This window comes from Telmatherina bonti, assembly GCF_933228915.1.
Source record: "Telmatherina bonti genome assembly, chromosome: 14".
NCBI classification, from domain to species: domain Eukaryota; kingdom Metazoa; phylum Chordata; class Actinopteri; order Atheriniformes; family Telmatherinidae; genus Telmatherina; species Telmatherina bonti.
Window position 1 is genome coordinate 28,273,444 of NC_136612.1, and position 21,518 is coordinate 28,294,961.

A 21,518-nucleotide genomic window follows, 5' to 3' on the forward strand; every position below is an offset into this window, starting at 1 on the left:
AATCATCCTGCTATTTCTCTCATCATCACTTCTGCACATTCTCAAAAGCTTAAAACTCCTCCAGCATCAGTCCCTGCTTCTGTCAAAATGGATTTTCTCTGCTTTAACATACTTCCCTGAACAAGTCAAACATCTTAGCTGTCTGTTGAACCGCCGCCCTTGTTCTTGTTGCGGCTGAGGGGGAAAGTTGACTTGCTCTGTGGTTGGGTCATTTTGCTGGCCAGGTAGACAAAGGGCTCGATGAGCGTGCGACGGTCCACTACCGACACCTCCCACAGACGCACCTTCTCATTCTTGGCCCAGTTCTGGGCATAGTTTGAATCGATTCTCCTGTCGTCCTTCCTGTCCAGCTTGTTACCCAGGACAACAATGGTCACCTAAAAGGCAAAATTACCAGGTTAGCATCATATGAGTGAAAAGTTTCCACTGCTCACATAAAACACTACAGAGTGCTTCACTATGCTGGATAAAACTTTTAACTACATCCACTGTATGATGTGAATTAAATGAACTTAGAAGTTTGAAACATTTGAATGAATAATTTATCAAACTCATCCCAGTACATAGAGCAGAAAAATCAATGGCTGTGCAAATTACTTTTTATCGTTAAGCACAAGAGATTTATGTGAGACAGTAAGAGTTTCTGAGCCGCCACATAAAGAACTTTTCATTCCTCTGAGGCCAAATTTATGTAACCTGATCCCCAAAATGAAGAAAAAAACAATAATTGACACATTGATAACTGTTATCAAGGTATTAATACATATATACTACATATTGTGATGGAAAATGTGTGGCGTATCTATAACTCACATTTCACATACGATTCAGTCACTGACAATGTATATAATACCAGTAATTCAGCTAAAGTGGGCTGCAAGTAGGCAAGATTTAAAAGAACCTTAAAGCTGATATGATCACTTTAAGGCATCTGGATATGCACCTTCTAATGAACCCAGTGTTGCTAAAATATCACTAATCTAATCTTAACTGTTCAGTTCTCACCTCTTTCTTGTCTCTGTGACGATCAATATCTTTCTTGAGGGCCTCTATTCGCTTAAAGGACTCTTTGCTATCAATGCTGTAGACAAGTACAAAGCCATCAGCAAAAGAGTAGTAATGTCGGGGAAACTCCATTCCATCCCGTAGTCCTCGGGTGTCATAGAAGCGCACCTGCTCTCGTGTGCCGCGGTCGGTTTCTATGGAGCCAATGTAGATGTCCTCCAGGGTTTCCATGGGCTCTGAGCCTATTAGAGGATACACAAGGACAGGGACATGTCCTGTAACGAGCTGGACAGAAAACCTCTGGTTTGGTTCTTTAGGTGGAAACTTTTTATTTACAGTCTGTGGGTCGAAACCAGAAATACTTTTTTATACCATTTATTTAATTTTCTCAAAACTCTTATCACAAGCTGTTCATCTCCCACTGTTGGTACGTGTGTAGTCAACTGAGAGCAGTGGTAATTATTAACTTGTGAATGGACGCAGGTGTGAGAATCACTTTTTTTTTTTTTACTGCTGGCTTTGTGTTAGACTTTATGGCATCCACTTCCATAAAAGCAAGCTGTTGGCACAAAGCAGGCATAGTGCACAAAAAAGCAAAGATAAGCTGCCTTCAATCATGGAATATAAGCCAAACTCCTTTCATTAGTCAGAAAACAGCACTGTTTGCACGAGCTATGTGTGAAAGCATTTAATATATGTTGACATCTGTAAATACTCTTCTTTCCATCCATTTTTTAAAAGTGCTTAGTCCAATTAAGAAGCTGGAGCCTCTCCCAGTAAATATTCTTACTACTACACAATTTTTCAGTGTTTACTTCATGCTTTTCTGATTTCATTGCTTCAAGTTAAATAGTTAGAGTGGTCATGTACATTTATATTTGAAGAACTGAAAAAAAAAATTCTCCCATCTCACAAGAGCCAATTAAACTGCGTGTGATGTCCAGTAATTTGCCATAAAATACTGTAGCTTCTCTCAGGGACTGCCTCAGACATACTGACAATTTGTCAGGTGATCACTGGTGTATAGAAGGCAGGTGACATACCTGCCACATGATTGTTATACAGCAACTGCTCCAATACAGCTGTTTTTCCAACTGCAGCCTGGCCACACACGACTACTTTGCAGCTTTTACCCATGATGATTCCTCACTGTCCTGTCAGGATATCTGTTAATGGAAGAAGTTGCACAGATGAAACTAAGTTAAGTTACATGAAATCCAATCAGCAAAAAACATAGTAATTAAAGAAGTAAGGAAAGAAAAAAGGGTCTGGCAAGCAAAGCCAAGATCTTGTGACTCCTGGTTTTGATACTACACACTTAAGCTTAAAATTCTTCATGTCAATGCGAAATTGCCATACAGCTGAACAAAAAGGAACAATTTCTGTCTCTAGCTGTTGTTCCATTACATTTAACAAAAAAAGGCTAAAAACAATCAGAGACAAATTATATCTTTTGTAATCACTATTGTGTAGGGTTCCCTTTTTGTCGTCCTTTCCATCATTCTCATAGCTACAGCTTTCAGTATATTTTACAAGGTCAGGGGTCTCCAAAGTTGGTCCTATGGGGCTGCTCTCCTGTAGATATTTAATATTCCCTTCCTTAGCAAACCTGACACAAAGTAAATGGATCCAACACCCTATCAAGTTCTGCACATTCATTTATTCAACAAAAAAAAAGTTCTGCACTATGATTCATTAAATATTTAGGTATGTTGTAGCAGGGAAACATTGCAAACCTGCAGGATTGTGGCCCTTGAGGACCGGAGCATGACACCTATGTAGAAGGGGATTCAGTACTGAAATTTAATAAGACGAGTCCAAAATACTAATCATGATTTTTCAAAATTACTTCTTGACCTCTTTGGCAGAGTGTTTGGGATCACTCTTTTGTTTGATTGTCTGGCTACTCACCAGTCACCGACAAAATTTTTTGCAGATGCTTTTATGGTTTGTAATTTAATGTAGTCAGTTTTAAGCATAACGTCTTAAACCAGTTGTTCCAAAGCTAAGGTCCTCAATGAGCAGAGTCCAATAGGTTTGGACTGTTCAGAGGTTGTGTGACTGGAAAAATCATGTCTATGTCCATCAAGTGGCAAGATTAAATCAATTCACTTATTTTTTTCTCTTTTTTTTTTTTTTTTTATCATTTGGAAATTTTGTTCACAGTGGACTGACATTTAAGGATTCTGAAAGGTGGGTATTATTGTAATTGAATGCTTCTCCTTTCATTTACCAAACAGGAACCAGATTTAATGTACCCAAAAAACAGTACGTTAATTTCTTTTGACATCAAAATCAATGAGGAAAAGTTTTGTTACAGAATTCTTAATAATTATCAGTATCATAATCTATAAAGTGATACAGACGACTTGTAAAATAAACATAAGCATGTCAACTGATCAAAAATACAGTGACAGTGACAATATGAATAAATTAAGTGCAAGAGCAAGAGAGTCAAGAGATAGAACAAAACTCAAATCTAGTCAAGTTTTTATTATTTTTTCTGTTTGGGTTTTCATGGTTCTCCATGTAGCATCCTTAAATGTTACATTTGTAAAATTGTGTTAAAATTAAAACGAATCGCGTTTTGAAAGAAGACTAATTAACAGAAAGCCATAGAAAGACTAAATTATCACACTAACCAAAGGCTGTAGTTTGTAACACGAAAATATAGCTTAGCATTAGCGCTTACAAAAACTCATGTCCAGAATACCCGGATATAAGGCACGAATGTGAAGCAAACCTGACTAATCCGACTGAAATGTGTCTAAACTATACGTATATACTAATATTTGTTCCGTGCTGGTCAATATATATTTGCTTTTATAATGATTTTAACATAGAGAAAAACCGTCCCTCTTACCTAGCGGATAACTTCCTGTTTACAGTGACGTAACGACTGCAATGTGAAGCCCCGCCCATCCTCATTGACGGCAAAATGGCGACGGATAACTGTGATGCCGTGAACATGGACCCTGACATGGAACTATTCAGTGACGAGGAATTAGAAAGGTGTGAGTTATAAAAGAAATGGTGTCAACGGCAAAAATAAATGCACAACTACGTGTTTGATTGATATGTCTATTCCAGTGCCATTGTCATTTGAATTTTCTTCTCGCACTTCTAAAGCTAACTAGCGCGCTAATGCTAACTGTTTAGCTACATTTGGATAGCTTGGTTGTTCTCCAGTTAGCCACCTTCCGTGCTAGATTTCTGGTTTACCTGCTCTAACATTGTAACATCAGTAAATTATACTTAAAGGCCTGAGTGTAAAGATTGGTTGGACCTGTAGTTGTGCTTTCATATAATTGTCAAAGTGCCAGAATGGCATTAGCTGGCATAATGACACCATACACTTACAATGTGGTCGTGATGTAAAGCTTGAAGGCTCTCCAAAAAAAGTAATGGCAGTAGCACACTGCATGGTGTCATATGTTCCTGGCTCTGGTCTCTCTCCCTGCTTAACTAAATAGCTGCGCCTTTGCTTGGAATAGACACTTCTGCCCAGCTGTTTTTGGCTCTTTCTATGTTTAGCCAACTCAGGCCAGTAAACTTTAATGCATGCACACTGTCATTCAGAAATGATGGCTATGAATTTGCTACCACTTAACGGGAACACCTAAAGTAATATTTAAAATAAAAAGGGAAACAATTTGTATATATTAAAAAAAAAAAAAACTCATGTCTACTCATCATTTACTAAATACAAATATCAAATAACAAATATATCTGTTAGTTCAGACTTTTTTGTCCTCCTAAGTTAACATGCATTGATTTTGTTTTTCTACCCTTTTCTTTACAGGGAAGCTGAGGGCTTCAAAGAGCAAGGCAATGCATATTATATCAAGAAGGACTACGCAGAGGCGTTTAATTATTACACCAAGGCAATTGGTAATTTTTCAACAGTTATTTTTGGTGGTTTCCACTTCAGTCATCATTGGACTGGTTTTTGGTTCGTTAAGTCATTTGAGACTTTGTTTTCTTTAGATATGTGCCCAAAGAATGCAAGTTACTACGGAAACCGGGCGGCCACACTAATGATGCTGTGTCGGTACAGAGAGGCTTTAGAGGATTCCCAGCAAGCAGTACGACTAGACCACACATTTATGAAGGTGGGTTGCAGGGGGAAAACAAGCCATTTCAGTCTTCTTCTGTTTGTCAGTCAGTTTTTCATGTACGTTTCGTTTTTGCTGTCACTGATTTTATGTTTAGATAAAAGCAATCATATCCTGAAATTATAATAGCTCTAAAGCAAAACAAAAAAATTATCTTAGTTATACATACCGGTAAGTTAGTTATACATTTTCAACAAAGGTGTGAATGGATGAACATTATCACTTAAGTGTGTTAACTGTAAATCTTTCACTCACAGGGACATCTGCGAGAGGGGAAGTGTCACCTGTCACTCGGGAATGCTATGGCTGCCAGTCGTTGTTTCCAGAGGGTTCTGGAGCTGGAGCCAGATAACAGCCAGGCACAGCAGGAGGTGAGTTGGCCTGAATTTTAGGGAGCTTGATCTGACAACTTGGACAGAAGAAGCTTTTGTCAAGCTACTGGAATAAAACATAAAAGTCTCACGCAGTCAGGTTCAAGTAGAGCTGTCACTGAAAAAGAAATAAAGTTTCAGGTATTCTCTGAAAAAGTCCTTCTTACACTTGACTGGTTTAAGAAACAGGGAGCATAACACAAACGAGCCACCATTTGTAGTTACGTTATGTCTGTGACTCTCACATTGAATACCACAAATTCCTTTGGCAGCTAAAGAATGCAGAATCCATTCTTGAATATGAGCGAATGGCCGAGATTGGGTTTGAGAAGAGAGACTTCAGAATGGTAAGCCACATATTGTCATATTTTTATTTGCATTGTACAATGTGACAGCAATATCCATCATGTCAAGTGAAACTAAAAATGCTCTGATTCTCATAAGGTTGTCTTTTGCATGGACCGTGCCTTGGAGGCTGCCTCAGCTTGTCACAAGTTCAAGATACTGAAGGCAGAATGTTTAGCCCTCCTGGGACGATACCCAGAGGCACAGTCTGTAGCCAGGTAAGAAATTGGAAAGATGTTTGCTTATCTCTTCACAATTCTTGAAATTTCAACACGACAACATCAAAAGAGAAATAAAAGCCATTTGACATATTTAACTGTGTTATCACTTAGAGACAGAAAGGCAGTGAAATGCTCATGCTTCCTAGAAGTAAAGGCTTAGTTTCATAAGTAAAACCGTAACACCATTTTGTATAGTTGCCTTGTGTTGTGTCGTTTTATTGCTAACATTTCTGTTACAGGACTTGTAGTCGGTTGCTGCGTGACTTTATTCTAAGAATCGCATCAGCTTTTGTGAAGCATAAATTTTAACATTTACTGTAGTTGTCAGATGTATCTGCAATCTTAAAAGATAATAACACATAATGGGACATGTTTGTTAATTTTTCATTTAATGTAAATCTACTGTTTTCATTCAGTGATATTCTGCGAATGGACTCCACTAATGCCGATGCTCTGTACGTGCGTGGTCTCTGTCTGTACTATGAGGACTGCATTGATAAGGCGGTCCAGTTCTTTGTCCAGGCTCTGCGTATGGCTCCGGATCACGATAAGGCTCGGCTTGCTTGTAGAGTGAGTAATTCAACACATTATGTCCAAACTGGTTAAAAAAAAGGATTTGTTCTGAATCTCTTCACATTTGACAGATTCAAAGCATGAAAGGTTATTTATCACATGGATTTCATTTGGCTTCAGGGAAGGTTCAGTGACATCATTTTCTTGTAGTTATTATTCCTCAAATAACTTAGACTTCTGGAACGTGGTTGAATAACCCTTGTACATCAGCTGGGGGGGATATAATTGGTTTTCCCGTAGTCACACAGTGTTACAGACCAGTTACTCAGAATATGTCAAACAACAATAAATGGGTCTGTTGGATTACTTGCTAAGTGTGTCTCTTACAGACATCTAGGAATGGAATACAGCTAAGCATAATGGTTGAGTGAGTGAGGTTTTTATTCCACAAATTTTATCCAAAGGGCGATTTACAGTCACACTCATTAAACATTCTTGCTTTAAACAAAAATCAGCACCTCAAAATCTGAGACCATGGTCCTCAGCCGGAATAGGGTGGATTGCCCTCTCCGGGTCGGGAGTCAGGTCCTGCCTCAAGTGGAGGAGTTTAAATATCTCGGGGTCTTGTTCACGAGTGAGGGAAGGATGGAGCGTGAGATCGACAGACGGATCGGTGCGGCGTCTGCAGTAATGCAGGCTCTGCGCCGGTCTGTCGTGGTGAAGAAGGAGCTGAGCCAGAAGGCGAAGCTCTCGATTTATCAGTCGATCTACGTTCCTACCCTCACCTATGGTCATGAGCTGTGGGTCGTGACCGAAAGAACGAGATCTCGTATACAGGCGGCTGAAATGAGTTTCCTCCGCAGGGTGGCCGGGCTCTCCCTTAGAGAGAGGGTGAGGAGCTCAGTCATCCGGGAGGGGCTCAGAGTAGAGCCGCTGCTCCTTCGCATCGAGAGGAACCAGTTGAGGTGGCTCGGGCATCTGGTCAGGATGCCTCCTGGACGCCTCCCTGGTGAGGTGTTCCAGGCACGTCCCTCTGGGAGGAGACCCCGGGGAAGACCCAGGACACGCTGGAGGGATTACATCTCTCGGCTGGCCTGGGAACGCCTCGGGATCCCCCCCGCAGAGTTGGCAAATGTGGCTGGGGAGAGGGAAGTCTGGGCTTCCCTGCTTAGGCTGCTGCCCCCGCGACCCGACCCCGGATAAGCGGCAGAAGATGGATGGATGGATGGATGGATGGATGGCTTTAAACAAAAATGACCTGATAAATCTGAAATAGCCAATGATGATTTTATTTTCTCTTGTACCCTTTTTTGTTTTTCTGCTGTGGTAACTTAAAGTAGATTTTGAGGTTGATCTTATTATTCTTTTCTTTTCGAATTTATTTATAGGCTGGATTACTGTAATGGTCTTTTAACAGGACTTCCTGAAAAGAGCATTAAACATTTTTAACTCATCCACAATGCTGCTGCAAGGGCTTTAACTAGGACTGAGAGGTCTGAACACGTCACACCAGTTTTGAGATCTTTACACTGGCTTCCAGTCAGTCACAGGATAGATTTTAAAACCCAGCTTATTAGTCCAGACCAGAGTCCAGAATAGGCATGGAGCAGCAGCATTTAGCTATTATGCTGCGAATATATGCAACAAGCTACCAGTGGAGATTAAACTCTCACCGAATGTAGATACTTTTAAATTCAGGTTAAACATTTCTTTTCTCATGTATGACATTTGCACAGTAACTTTTAATTAATTCTGCTTTTTATTAAATTTTGAACATAATTTATGATTTTATCGTGATTTAGCCATTTGTGTCATCTTTTATGCTTTTTTTTTTTTTTTTTACACCATCTGTAATGCTTTTGATGTTTCATGTAAAGCACTTTGAATTGTCTTGTACATGAAAGGTGCTGTACAAATAAACTTGCCTTGCCTTCTTTTCCCAGAATGCGAAAGCACTAAAGGCCAAGAAGGAGGAAGGGAACAAGGCATTCAAGGAGGGAAACTTCGAAGTAGCCTATGAGCTGTACTCTGAGGCTCTAACAATAGATCCTAATAACATCAAGACTAATGCAAAGCTGTTCTGCAATCGAGCCACCGTTGGATCAAAGGTGAGAGCTTGTATCACAGCTGACATCAACATCTGACAAGTTGGTTGCATCCTCTGATTTATACCATGAGCTTCACACTTTCAGATTACCATAGGCTGAATGGATGCTTTCTTCTCTGTTTGACTTATCTTTCTTACTCTCTGCTTTGAATGAGCCCACTTCTTGGTTTTCTTTTAAAGCTGAAGAAACTAGATCAGGCCATTGAAGACTGCACAAAGGCCATTAAACTGGATGAGACCTACATCAAGGCCTATTTAAGGAGAGCACAATGGTATGTCTGACATTTCTAGCTTAATTGTTAGTAGGGAATCTCAGATTGCATTTGATAAAGGACAAAATAATCACTTTTTACAGTTTTATTTTATTTCTTAAAGTGGTTAACACATTTCTGCTTTCTGTACTGCAGCTACATGGACACTGAGCAGTATGAAGAGGCAGTGAGGGACTATGAGAAGGTTTACCAGACAGAAAAGACAAAAGGTAAGGTAATTTGCTGGGGGGCTACAGCAAGAATGACTCATATACAGTTGTTTAAAAAAAAAAAAAAAAAACCATCCCCAAACCATGAGATCTATTTTCACAAATGAAGAAGAATATGGTTGCACATTTAAATGTTTGCTTAAAAGACACACATTCTCAGATATACATTTTATTAATCATTCCTGTGTCTTATTTTTCTTTCTCCCCATAGAACACAAACACCTTCTTAAAACAGCTCAGCTGGAGTTGAAGAAAAGCAAGCGAAAAGATTACTACAAGGTGCTCGGGATCGATAAACACGCCACAGAGGAGGAGATCAAGAAAGCTTATCGCAAACGGGCACTTCTACATCATCCAGGTCTTAAATTCTGCTTGGGAAAAGACCCATTGTGGCACTTAAGGCACATACACACAACAAAGTTCATATTTACAAATTCAACATTAAATTTGTTATGTGTCTTTTCTCCTTCCTTTAAGACCGTCACAGTGGAGCCAGTCCTGAGGTTCAGAAGGAAGAGGAGAAAAAGTTTAAGGAAGTCGGTGAGGCTTTCAGCGTGCTTTCAGATCCAAAGAAGAAGTCTCGTTATGACAGCGGACAGGATCTCGAGGATGATGGCATGAACATGGGAGGTCAGTACTGGTGGGGGAGGTCCCATGGGGTGAACACTTCTGGGAAATTTCCATTTTAAAATGTGTGAAAATTTTAAGCCTAACTGGGAAATTTTCTGTGGGTTTTTTTTTTTGTTTTTGTTTTTTTTTTCTGCCAGATTTTGATGCCAACAACATATTCAAGGCATTCTTTGGAGGTCCGGGAGGTTTTAGTTTTGAAGGTAATTAATAGATGATTTGTAGAAAAATATGCTCCTCTGTCAATAATATATTTATTTATTTTCATATTGTGGATACTACAGTGCCTTTAAATAATGTTTTGGTGTTATTTTTTAGCATCTGGACCTGGAAATTTCTTCTTCCAATTTGGTTAAATGAAGGACATATCTACCTGCACCGTAACTACATCAGGACTTTTCAGCAATGTCAACCCCTCAACCCACCATCTGTATTTAATGACTGATACAAGTCAGATTCTTGTCTATGCCATTGACTGAATGAATGCAACCCAATGACCACACACAGCGATTGATTTAATTCCGGCTACGCCAAGATGGCCCAGATTGATTAGCGTTACTGGTTTTGGATTTTGTTTTTCCTCCTACCAGAATTAAACAAAAATAAAAATCAGTAACAGCTCTCAACACTGGTCCAAGTGTTCTCTGAATTTTTGATATAATAGAAAATTGTGCAGCTATTGTATCAGAGCTTTTAGGGATCCGTGCAGGAAGTGCCACCCTGGGGAAACTCTTGAAATGCTGCTGTGCGTTGAGCAAGCTTTCTGTCCTGCTCATCCTTACTTAGTCCTGAGAAAGTATTCTCTGCTTGAAAGTTCAAAGCTTCATCGGTGGTTTCTGAGAAAGATCACTGAGCAAGCAGCGCCTTTCCCGTTTGGAGAATCTGTCAAGCAATGGGCTGCTATGAATTCGCACTGAAAACTGCCTCCTTGTCACAGCCTATGGGAGCACGTAATTGTTTTTTGTTTTTTTTTAATTCAATAACAGCTGATACCTAGACCTATACATACAGCACAGCTAGAGCACACTAGAAAGATGGCAGCAGAGACAGCTGTGCTGCTTTTGTTGCCAGTAAAGTCGCACTCCCTCTTGTCGTCAGCGGTTTTATGTTTGATGTTGCCATTCACAGATTGCTGCATTGTACATTTTACTGGAATGTAAAGTGTTGATTTGTGATGTTAGTTGATCATTTTTTTCCATCTTTTTTATTTTCATATGTATATTTATTGTAAGTTTGCTGTCTTATAAAACATTCAGTTTAAGATGAAGGCACTCTTCTGTTTGAAAAAGATAAATTTTTACTTTTTAAAAAAATGCTGAAAGGTAATCGATTTGCTGTCTGCATGAAGTGTTGTGCTTAAGTGAATTAGGCTGCTTATATCACTTGACAGTCCTCAAGAGTGTCCTCATCTTTGCCCTCAATTTTTGCTCTTTCTGGTGAAACCACCCTCTTTTATCCATTAAAACTACCAACTGTGTCAATAAAGTTGGCATTCTCTAGGTTTCCCCTTTATTTGCGTCTTCTTTTTGTTAAGTCTTACTGCATGTTTAGGCGAATCTAAAGGAATACACTTTATTTTAAATAAATTTTAAAGATTATTTAACAAGGGGGTTTCCTATAAGCAATCATGAGTCTCAAGGAATATAGATATAATTGTGCTTCAAGAAATGATCGAAAGGCCGCTTTCTCCTCAGCTAAGGTTTGTTAGTGTTGCTAGGATACCAAGGCTCATTCGCCTTTAGAAGTTAAATTAGCTTGGAGGCTTTTATGTCTGTACACTTTTAAAGTGGAAAAGAAATGTCGGAGGCAGATGAAAACCTTAGTGGTCAAAAGTTAAAGAATGCATTCTCAACTTTAATGGCCGATGGGGAATGGCTATTTGTTAAAGGAGAATACAAAAATGCCATAAAGAGCTTTACAGCGGTAAGTGCCCCGTGTAGCTACACGCGGTTAGCATTGCCCTGCTTTGTTGGCTTAACTTTCAAAATGACATGCTATGTTTAGGCGCTCTCTTTAAAGCCTGGCGACAGGAAATGCTTTGTCGGTCGGTCCAAATGTTTCTTGAAGATTGGCCAACTTGACAACGCTTTAAAAGATGCTGAAGCTTCACTCAAAGGCGACAAATTATTTTTTGAGGTAAATGTTTGTCTTCCTCGATCACAAGTTGTGTCTTGTTGTCAATACAAAACAACCCTCTGTTTTTGGCTTCTTTTACAAGGAAAGAAAAAGCAATATTGTAATTTTCAGGGCTTGTACCAGAAGGCAGAGGCTTTATACTACCAAGGAGAATTTGAATTTGCACTGATGTTTTATGACAGAGGACAAAAGATCCGTCCTCAAATTCAAGGGTTCAGGCTGGGTATCCAGAAAGCACAAGAGGCTATAGAGAATTCTATTGGCAGTAAGTGATTTTTAAGGATATTTTAGAAATATTTCATGCAATCATCCCCTTAAATCTGGATTTCAACCTTTCTGTCATCTCCAGGCCCTTCCTCAGTTAAACTGGAGATTAAAGAAGACCTATCACTACACAAAGAGGATGAGGTTAGTCTTTGCTGTATTATACAGTAGAAACTGTTTTAAACTTTCAGGCCTAAGATGAACAGCTTTTAGGATAAGAAGTACAAACAGCGGGGGGGAAAATGGTTGCACAGATAATCGGGTTTTGCAGAGTGCGAGATGACCCAGAGGCCTATTCAGTGCCTTATATTCTTTTTCATCGTTCCTCAAATAATTCCTGAAAATTTTTTGTTGTGTATGCTTTTGTGCATTTTTGCAAGGCACTGAAAGAGGCCAATGTCATCCCTTTAACCATTTCTAAAAAGGGTGTATTCTTGGTCTGCCTTGTACCAATGTTTAGGACACACTTTGGTGTTGCATAATAGGAAACACCAAGATGTGACCAAGAGTTATCTCACAGAAAACTACTATGCAGTTCCTTTAATGTCTTTGCTTGCCTTTGTGTGTCATCTTGCCTTTTGTACCCCAAGTAAACACAGCACTTGGTTGCCCAATGAAGAAAGGGTGCCAATCAGATAAGACAGCCTTTTTTGTTGTGATCCACATCTGATGTTCACGAGCCTACTGTACATGCTTCTTTATATGCTTTAAGTGAAGAACAGATGGTGGCATGGCAAATCTGACTGGTGTATCCTCACAAGATAGTCAATATCTGGTTTTTTTCTTTTTTTTTCCAGAATCTGACAAAGGAAAAAAAAGATCACAATAAGAATATCTCCAAGATTAAAAAAACAACAAAAAAACTGTTGGGAGACTTCTACAGAGACAAGACATTTCTAGAAGACCTGATGAAAGATGAAGGTGCTGTCTTATTCATTTATTCTCATATGGCTATGCTTTTATCCGTTTGATTTGGTGTTCTTGATATTAGTTAGTTTTTTGTCATCTTACTCCTTACCAAGTCACTTATGTAAAAATCTGCAGACTTTGTAAAAGGTAGGACAAGGCGTGGGGAACAACTGCAGGACATCATTCAGAGCTGCCTCAAATCCCTCGACACTTGCGCTGAGTTCTGGAATCAGGAAAAACCAATCTCTCCGAAAGAAGGGAACCATCAGCATATACAACAAAAAAGCAGGGCAGCTTCGGAACATGCTCAATTTCTGCTGAAGAGCTTCAATGATATCGATGCAGGTATGATATGCGTTTATCTAAACACGCAGCTCCCAACTTGTCTAGTCAATTAAAGAATTTTCACTTTTTGTCATCTTAGAGCTGACTTCGGGAAATGCAGAACGTAGTCTGACAAAGGCTAAAAAAGTCATGAAGATAGTGCAAAGGTGGTCAGAGAAAGATGTTCCTAATAAAACCGAGCTCTTGGGAAGCCTGCACAGTTGCATTGGAAATGCTTTGTTTGATCTGGGACACATGGAGAAAGCTTTAGAGCATCATCAAAAAGACCTGGATTTGGCCAAACAATGGTTAGAATTTAAATCAACCATACCACTGAAATGATATTTTCACAAGAGACCAACATGTATCATCTTTATTACCAACAGCAAACTTCCAGAAGCAAAGTCAAGGGCTCTGGACAACATAGGCCGAACTTATGCTCAAATTGGACAGTTTGAAAAGGCCATTGAGTTGTAAGTAAATAAAAAACCAACGATCAGTCATACATATGAAATGAATAATATCTACAAACTTTGCATAAATGTTTTTTTTTAATGGAAATCATTACCAGCAACATTTTAGAGTGAGTTGTACCTAAAAAGATTGGATTAACTTGTCTTCCTTTACATTTGCAATTTAGCTGGAAAAGGAGAACTTCCTTGGTTAGTGATGGTTTGGAGAAGACTTGGCTGTTCCATGAGATTGGCTGTTGTTACATGGAGCTCAATTGCTACGAAGAAGCCAGAGACTACGGCGTCCTTGCAGCTGCTACAGCTGATGAACTGGCTGATGAGAAATGGCTAATAAATGCCAATGTTCTGGTAGCACAGTCAGAATGTAATTATTTGTTTGTTTGGTTATTGCTTGATATTGCTCTTATAATCAGAGATTCAGAAGCAAAATGTTTCTTTTTTCTAACCACTCCAGGCTCTGATGCTGCTGTACTTCCTACTTTACCCGTTAGAAGTCATTTCCATTTTCTTTATTTTTTTCAGTGAAGCTTGGAAACTTTGAATCCTCTGTGTCCCACTTTGAGGAAGCCTTGATCCATGCCAGACTTCAAGAAGATGACTCTGCCATGAATGTCATCCAGAAGGTCCAATTTAATCTTCTTTCTGCTGGCCTTTTAGTTCCATATGAATGTTTTTTTTTTTTTCTTTTTCCAATTCTGACATTCAGCATCTTTCTTTCAGGCCCTTGATGAAGTAAAGCAACACCTTGGATGCTGAGAATGTCTTTTGGCAGGACATTAGAGAACAGCTTGGGGAAAAACCAGAAGAAAACCAATCAACTTGTCAAGTCTTCCTCATTTTAAACACCTGAATGAATCGCATATACAAACCGGAAATTGTGTTGATTCTTATATCAGAAATCTGTGGGTCATTATTTGTGCTGGGGTAGCAGACAACCATTAACTGAACTGAAGTGGTGTTCCTTGAAAAATTAAATATGTAAGCAAAAGTGCTGAAGTCTCAATTTTATCAAAGATGTTTGTGTTGCTCTGGAATTGCGATGGAAGTATATTATTCTGTCTTTATCAAAAAAAGATTACTCATTTTAAAATGTTATTTCTGAATAGCAAATAATGTTTGTTTTTAATCATTATTATTTTCAGTGTCAGTCTGACTCTTTTCTCTTCTCAAGTCATTGAGCAGACACTTTTATCCAAATCAACTTACATATGACTCCTAAATTTTTTATTCAAGAAAGTTCTTTGAGGAACTGGTATATATCGATAAAGAAAATATACATTTTAAAAAAAGGGAAACCATGAAATTGCACTAAAAACTATATAAAACAATGATCCTGGCAGCTATGACCTTTCATTGGTATCTTAAAAATGTACAGGTATAATTTATGTTTTATGGTGGCATAAACTTCCCCCTTGTACCTGCTCTGTCACATCTGCCATCAGGAATACATACATGGTGTAATTTTTATACAAATAACTGCAGGGCTCCTGCTAATATCAGGTTATGGTATATTTGTTGTGATGTTTGACAGCATAGTTGATCATTTAGAAAAGTATCTTTTTTAGAGAGCTGATTTCCTGTTTTGATACATAAAAAGTAATTAACTGATTGCCATAGTGGATGCAAATAAGCAGTGTTATCACAGTTCATTTGGATTTTACAGCAGCTTTGCATATGAGACAGTAGTTATTCCCCCTCATATATATATAAATGTTCCACACTGATGCACATTGCGTGTTAAGCATACAGTCGTGAACATTGTAACCATTATAATAACTGTGAAAGGCTATAGGCTGGAGCATGATCCAACATCTCCTTCCCTTTTAAAGATGACGATCGCCTTTTCTCCGCCAGGGGCGTGTCTGTGGCCACGCCCAAATGCGCGTTCCCGGTATCTCCCCCCCAGCTTTCTTCTTCTTCTTCTTAAAAAGGACCGTGTGCGTGTCCGGTAGGAGGACTGCCTTGTCATTGTATTCAGAGGGAAACGCGTGGTCAGCAGCACTATCAGCTTCTCTGCAGTCTGACTGGTAAGGTGGCATTTTGGCAAACATTGTTTGCAAACTGTTTATTTTGTCTGTGCACACAGTGTAAATGTAGCTGTCCTGGTGACACACACTGAATTGTTTTCCCCCACAGTGTTCTGGTTACATTTGGTTAAAGCCAAATGAAGAGATTAGTCTGGCGTGAAGATGAATTGTTTTTGTCTAGCATGCTAACGGGAGCTGCACGCCACTCCCGACAGAGTAAAATGTAGATTTAGTCATTTTCAAACTATTTTCTTTGTTTAAAGACCGATTCTAGCGCACCTGAATTCAGCCCACGACGCTTAATTTAGACAATACATTTTCTCTGCCATGAATTTGTTGCGTCAAACGAAACGAAAACTATAGATACTTACTCGTGCTTTACCAAAATGTAAAAATGGGATAAATATTTGTAAATCTTCTTCAAATTTACTTATTTTTTTCGTTTCGGTTGTTTAGTAATAGCTGAAAATCATGGGGATTAACGGAGGGGAGATTTCTTTGTTGCTTTCACTTGTCTTGCAAGCTCTTCCTCTTTAGTTTTAAAAAAAAAAAAAAAAAACCCACAATATGGTTTCTAACATCTGTTAATACCCCGCGTTTGGCGCACCATTTTAGCTACACTTTAGTTGCTGGCTTGATTGGGCGCAGCTTCAACCCATCCATCCATACCGTAAACGCAAAATTGGAAATTGTACTTTGAATAAAAGGAACTGTTTCTACATTTAGCTTCCACCTCTGTGTGAAAAGTGATGAAACACCCAGACTGACACAAATATTCAGCACAGCTTAAGTTGGTGGTGAGATCATGAGATTTTTTATCCTGGATAATCAGTTTTTGTTTTATCATCTAATATATTGGAGCTGTCCTTATCTTGCAACACCTCTCTTAAATATTAGAGTTAGATTTAAAAAAAAAAACAAAAAAAAAACAGTTCCTAGAAGTGGCATTATTACCACAATCCAGACAGATTTTTTTTTCTTGCATGTTTTTTCTTTGCAACTAAATAAGTTTTTTTTTTTTTGTTTTGTTTTTTTTTAAAGTTACCAGAATTGATAGCAATTTATTTTGAAAATATTATTGACTAATCAAATGCAGTCATCCCCCCACCCCCTCCCCCAATTGTGTTTTAGGTTCATGGTAGTGTCCAAAGTTTGAACAAACATGGATACAGAGAAGAGTGCTGAAGTTTTAGATGTGTCAGAGACGCCACAGCCAGAGGAGGCCATAATGGAAAAAGAACTGGAGATGACTGCCGAATCCAGTGAGCCTGAGAATCCACCAGCTGCTGTGGAAGAGACTGAGCAGCTGGCAGTGAGTGGTCATGCTACTGAAGTAGTAAACATGAAAGAAACACAAGAGCCGCCTGCAGTGGAAAACATGACACAGGAAAATGTACAGACAACTATTGAGAACAGCTTGGAAAAATCAGGTGTGGAGTCAGTACCCTGCGAGATGGCACCAGCAGAACCAGATGAGTCATCTGAAAATGTCCCTGACCCAGTTGCAGCTTTAACTGCAGAACCAGAAAACACTGAACAGCAGCCCGTGCCAGAGAATAACCCAGAGCCTCTGGCAGAGAGCGTCCCTGAACCGCAGCCAGAGAAATTGGCAGAATCTGTTCCAGAAATTGAACTACAAGAGCAAACATCCCCTGCACCAGCTGCAGTCCAGCAGCCAGCTGATGTGGAGCCACCGAGCCAAGAGGAGAACGTATTGGAAAAAGTGGAAACCGAGGAAAAACTGCAAGCTGCCATGGAGCTTGAGGCAAAGAAGGAAGTGACGGTAACAGAAACCGTGCTGATGGCAGAAGTTTCTTCAAATGAGCCAACAGAACCAGTACCAGCAACAGCAGAAAAAGAGCCATCGGTGGAGATTGGGAGTGGGGACTTGACACAGGATGAGAAGGAAGGAAACCCTGATACGTCAGAGTCTCCTGCTCCGAAGGAAGTTGAGCCAGCAGTTGAGGCTGAAGATGTTAAATCTGAGCAGGAAGCTGAAGCCCAAAAAGATGAAGATGTTGTCCCTTCAACTGGCTCCTTATCTTTTGCCCTTTTGGAGCAGCAGCAAACCAAAGACACCCTGCAAATGTCCCGTACCCTTGTTGTCCTCAGAGGGCTTCCCGGAAGTGGCTTAAGCTTTCTGGCACGCGCAATCGCCGATTCCTACAAGAATCGGTGTTTTGTAATCTGTGCTGACGACCATGGTGTAAAACCAGAAGATCCAGAGTCATCTGCAGATGGGTACAAGACTCTGGATGAGGCTGTGGTGGCCTGCTGCAGTGAAGGGACTGCTTCTGCCATGCTGATAGTGGTGGATGACACAAACCACACCCACAATCGGCTGGCCCGTCTGGCGGAGATCGCTGAACAACACCACCTCGTGCCTGTTTTCTTGGAGCCACAAACCGAATGGAGCAGAGATGTAGCTCAGCTGAAAAAAAAGACAAAGCGCAGACTTGAAGAAGCCCAACTGGAAGCCATGAAAGCGCCACTTGAGGAAACGTCCCTTCCTCTTTACTTTGGCTGGTTTTTGCTGTCTTCCGTTGAAGAGAAAGTTCGCTGCACATCTATGGACTTCTTGAAAACCCTGGACACCTTGGATGCCTTCAAGAAATGCCTGAGTGACTGTGAGTTTGTTTGACGTATGCCGTAAAGGGGATTAGCATCTTTGGTTTGATTTAAGGTGATGCTGACCTTGTCATTTTGATCGCAGTCACTGGAAAACCTGATAAGGAGGTGGACCTGGAGCAGTACTTTGAAGCCAAAGGAGCCCTCCACTGCACTACAAAATTTTGTGACTATGGAAAGGCTCAGGGGGCCAAAGAGTATGCACAGAATCCGGTAAGAAAATACTTATTCTTCATTTAAAACTAGGCTTTTAAAGACTTTCATTTGCATTTATCGTGCGATATTTCCTCCTTCTACAGGCTGTTAAAAACTCCTACGGTTCTGTGTTCGAGCTGTCAATGACGGCTCTGTTTGTCACTCCTCGCACTGTTGGTGCCAGAGTGTCCCTCACCGAGGAGCAGCTTCAGCTTTGGCCAGTCGATGCCGAAAAGCAGGTAGAGGCCGACGTCCCGTCAGCTGCCTCCATGCCTCTGGGAAGCCGCGCCCATGTCACTCTCGGCTGCGCGGAGGGCGTTGAGCCGGTTCAAACGGGTGTGGATCTGCTCCAAATCCTGGCCCTGCAACAGGAAGGCCAGCAGGGGGAGCAGGTGGAGGAGATGGAGCTCGGCTCGCTTGCGTACTACGGCGAAGGAAGGTGGCTGCTCAGCCTGAGAGAGCCCATTCGTGCACCTGCCTGCTTCTCCAGCTTCTACAGGTGCAAGGAGCTTGAGCCAACTAAAAAAGATCCTGAGAAGAAAAAGAAGCAGAAGTGCACCATACTGTAGATGCAGATGTTAAGGGGATGTCTGGTCTCTGAATTAAGAGCTAGGATTACTTTGTGCAAGATCTTTGTGCGTGATTTGTGCAGCATTTAGGGGTTCAGTTCTTGCCACCCGAAATCGACAAGCTGTGTGCCTTTTTTTTTTTTTTTTTTTTTTTTTTTAATGTTGATTTGCACCACAACCCAAGATGCCTTCAGCTGTTAGGCTTGTCAACATGGTTACATGGTTCAGTGTTTTGTTGTCAGTGCCAGAATTAAACTTCCTGGCTGTTTGCTGAGGTCTTGTTAGCAGCAGTTCTACGTAGTATATCTTCCTCACACAGCTCTGTTATCTACTGCTAGGATTTCCTCCTCTTTACACCAGTATTTCTCAATATTTAGATGTGACAACTAGGTACCTTTTTTATTGCATGAATTTCTGGTTAACAATATTTATACATTACTAATCTGCTAAAAGTAGCTCTGCCACTGACTAAATTTGTGTGGCGTCTCCTTTGACATAGTTTTTAAGTTTACACAATATTGACATGCTTGTATTCCTATTTGCTCAGTCTGGAAGATGACTGATACCACATGGGCCAAAGTAATCTTTGTAAGTACTAGAATACATGTCATTTATAGAGATCCTTCTTAAAAATCAGCCTTGTGCATGATTTAAAAGGGAGAGTTCTGATAAATTTGGCATTGTTTCTGCAGCTTGCACTTATGAAATGCTGTGAAGCTAAGTCCATGTTTAGCAACCCTTTTCTATTACGCAAACCTTTTTGAGAAGCACTTCGTGTATTACTTTAAATTTGTACTCTGACTGTAATTCTTGAAGGGCAGGTCTTATTCTGTAGCTCTTATGAATCACTATTTTTGCACTTGTTTTGTACACTTAAAACTGAAAATAAAATCATAAAAACAGGATTTACTCGAGTAATCTGAATTTCTGTTCTTGTACCTTCATTTGCATTAACTGTGGTAACCAGGACAGTTTTTTCTCCTATTTTATTGTAGTGTGAGCTTTGTAGTTGACTGTTTTAACCAGCAAGAGGCGCTGTTGACCTGTCTCCTGCTGTAAGGACAAAAAATATGGTAAAGTCGCTAACTAACCCCTATTTTTTTCAGTCTTTCAAAGGGAGTCCTAAGTAAATACCTGATACTCAAAAGTCAGCATACAGCATCTGTGGACTAGATCAAAAGTTATATTGCTACAATTGATAACCTGTCAATTTGTCCATGCATTAGCTAATATGGTGAAAGGGTTTTTTTTTTTTTTTTTAAATTTTATTTTTTATTTAAATCTGCGCACCTTGTGTGAGCTACCTGATGCATATCTGCTCACCATAGAAGTGCAGCAAAAAATTCTGGTTACGAATTAGCAACATGATGTATCTTGCTGTTTTTGTTTTTTACACACTGTTACGTAAGTCTAAAAGATGCGAAAACTTCTAGAGGTTTTACTGTCAAAACTAGAATCTCATTGGCGCAAATACCATGTGAGTCTCTAAAACACGGGTCAGTTTTAGGTCAAGGATGAGGACACGATGCAACTTGCAAGCAGTTCATCTCAAACTAAGTGTGAGAGATCTAGTGCTGGCTCATTGGCTGCTAGTCACATAAAGGGATGAGACAACCAATCAACGTCAACGACGGATAATTGCCACGTTTTCTCCTCCATGTGTGAGGTTTGTGTTAAAAGTGATGGTACCATCATGTACTCCTTGGAAATTTCTATTAGAGCATTCTGTAAGCATAAAAGTAGGAAACTGAAAGAAAAAAAAATCAGTCATTTGTAATCTATTTCATCATGTAAATTATGAGAGGATGGGTGTACTGGTCGACATGAGTTACAAGCATCAAGGCTGGATGGTCTGCTTTTTGTACCCATGACAGGGGTGAGACTTTTATACAGAAAGGAATAGTTTGTTCTCTGGGGATGCCCTTAAATTGACCTCATAATATTAAGTTAAACTGAAATAAAATTTAATATTGCATCCTGTAACATCCTTGTTACAATTTTAATACATAAATGATTTCTTCCTTTCTCGCCACCTTTTCAGCCTCATTCCAGCTGGGAGGATGGTGGGAAGTGTAGAGAGGGCCAGCAGACTAATAAATTTAAACCTTGATTCATCTGAACAACCTGACATTGTCGTGCCAGTCACTTTCATTACTGATACTTAAAAGGGTATGTTGCACAAAGATATTCTTGTATTAGTTTATTCTG

The 21,518-nt window shown here is 39.8% G+C and overlaps 4 protein-coding genes across 4 annotated transcripts in view; 3 read left to right on the forward strand and 1 right to left on the reverse strand.

Moving 5' to 3' along the window:
* nkiras2 (NFKB inhibitor interacting Ras-like 2) overlaps window positions 1-3,898 on the reverse strand; it is a 4,851-nt gene extending 953 nt beyond the window's left edge. Inside the window, exons 1-4 of the mRNA XM_079252443.1 lie at window positions 3,869-3,898; window positions 2,049-2,171; window positions 1,006-1,247; window positions 1-377 (exon numbers count right to left, since the gene is read on the reverse strand). The exon at window positions 1-377 is cut by the window's left edge and continues 953 nt beyond it. Coding sequence (XP_079108569.1) covers window positions 135-377; window positions 1,006-1,247; window positions 2,049-2,142 — 579 coding nt within the window. The 5' untranslated portion in view covers window positions 2,143-2,171; window positions 3,869-3,898 and the 3' untranslated portion in view covers window positions 1-134. The remainder of the gene's footprint in view (window positions 378-1,005; window positions 1,248-2,048; window positions 2,172-3,868) is intronic.
* A 33-nt stretch (window positions 3,899-3,931) lies between these two features.
* dnajc7 (DnaJ (Hsp40) homolog, subfamily C, member 7) lies at window positions 3,932-11,263 on the forward strand. The gene is made up of 14 exons (XM_079253492.1): window positions 3,932-4,017; window positions 4,808-4,896; window positions 4,993-5,117; window positions 5,378-5,491; window positions 5,764-5,838; window positions 5,936-6,054; window positions 6,474-6,627; window positions 8,514-8,678; window positions 8,858-8,949; window positions 9,085-9,158; window positions 9,370-9,516; window positions 9,636-9,788; window positions 9,926-9,988; window positions 10,104-11,263. Exons 1-14 carry the CDS (start codon window positions 3,944-3,946, stop codon window positions 10,139-10,141), a joined length of 1,482 nt encoding a protein of 493 aa, XP_079109618.1. The 5' UTR covers window positions 3,932-3,943; the 3' UTR covers window positions 10,142-11,263.
* Window positions 11,264-11,582: 319 nt separating this feature from the next.
* odad4 (outer dynein arm docking complex subunit 4) lies at window positions 11,583-15,915 on the forward strand (the record flags this gene model as incomplete). The annotated part of the gene is made up of 11 exons (XM_079253113.1): window positions 11,583-11,708; window positions 11,790-11,921; window positions 12,033-12,186; window positions 12,271-12,329; window positions 13,028-13,106; window positions 13,230-13,439; window positions 13,519-13,726; window positions 13,805-13,891; window positions 14,059-14,255; window positions 14,414-14,514; window positions 15,844-15,915. 11 exons carry the CDS (start codon window positions 11,583-11,585, stop codon window positions 15,913-15,915), a joined length of 1,425 nt encoding a protein of 474 aa, XP_079109239.1.
* Window positions 15,834-20,129, forward strand: cnp (2'',3''-cyclic nucleotide 3'' phosphodiesterase). The gene is made up of 4 exons (XM_079252394.1): window positions 15,834-15,918; window positions 17,050-18,545; window positions 18,632-18,759; window positions 18,846-20,129. The coding sequence occupies exons 2-4, from the start codon at window positions 17,081-17,083 to the stop codon at window positions 19,308-19,310; spliced, it is 2,058 nt and encodes a 685-aa protein (XP_079108520.1). The 5' UTR covers window positions 15,834-15,918; window positions 17,050-17,080; the 3' UTR covers window positions 19,311-20,129.
* The last annotated feature ends 1,389 nt before the right edge of the window (window positions 20,130-21,518 follow it).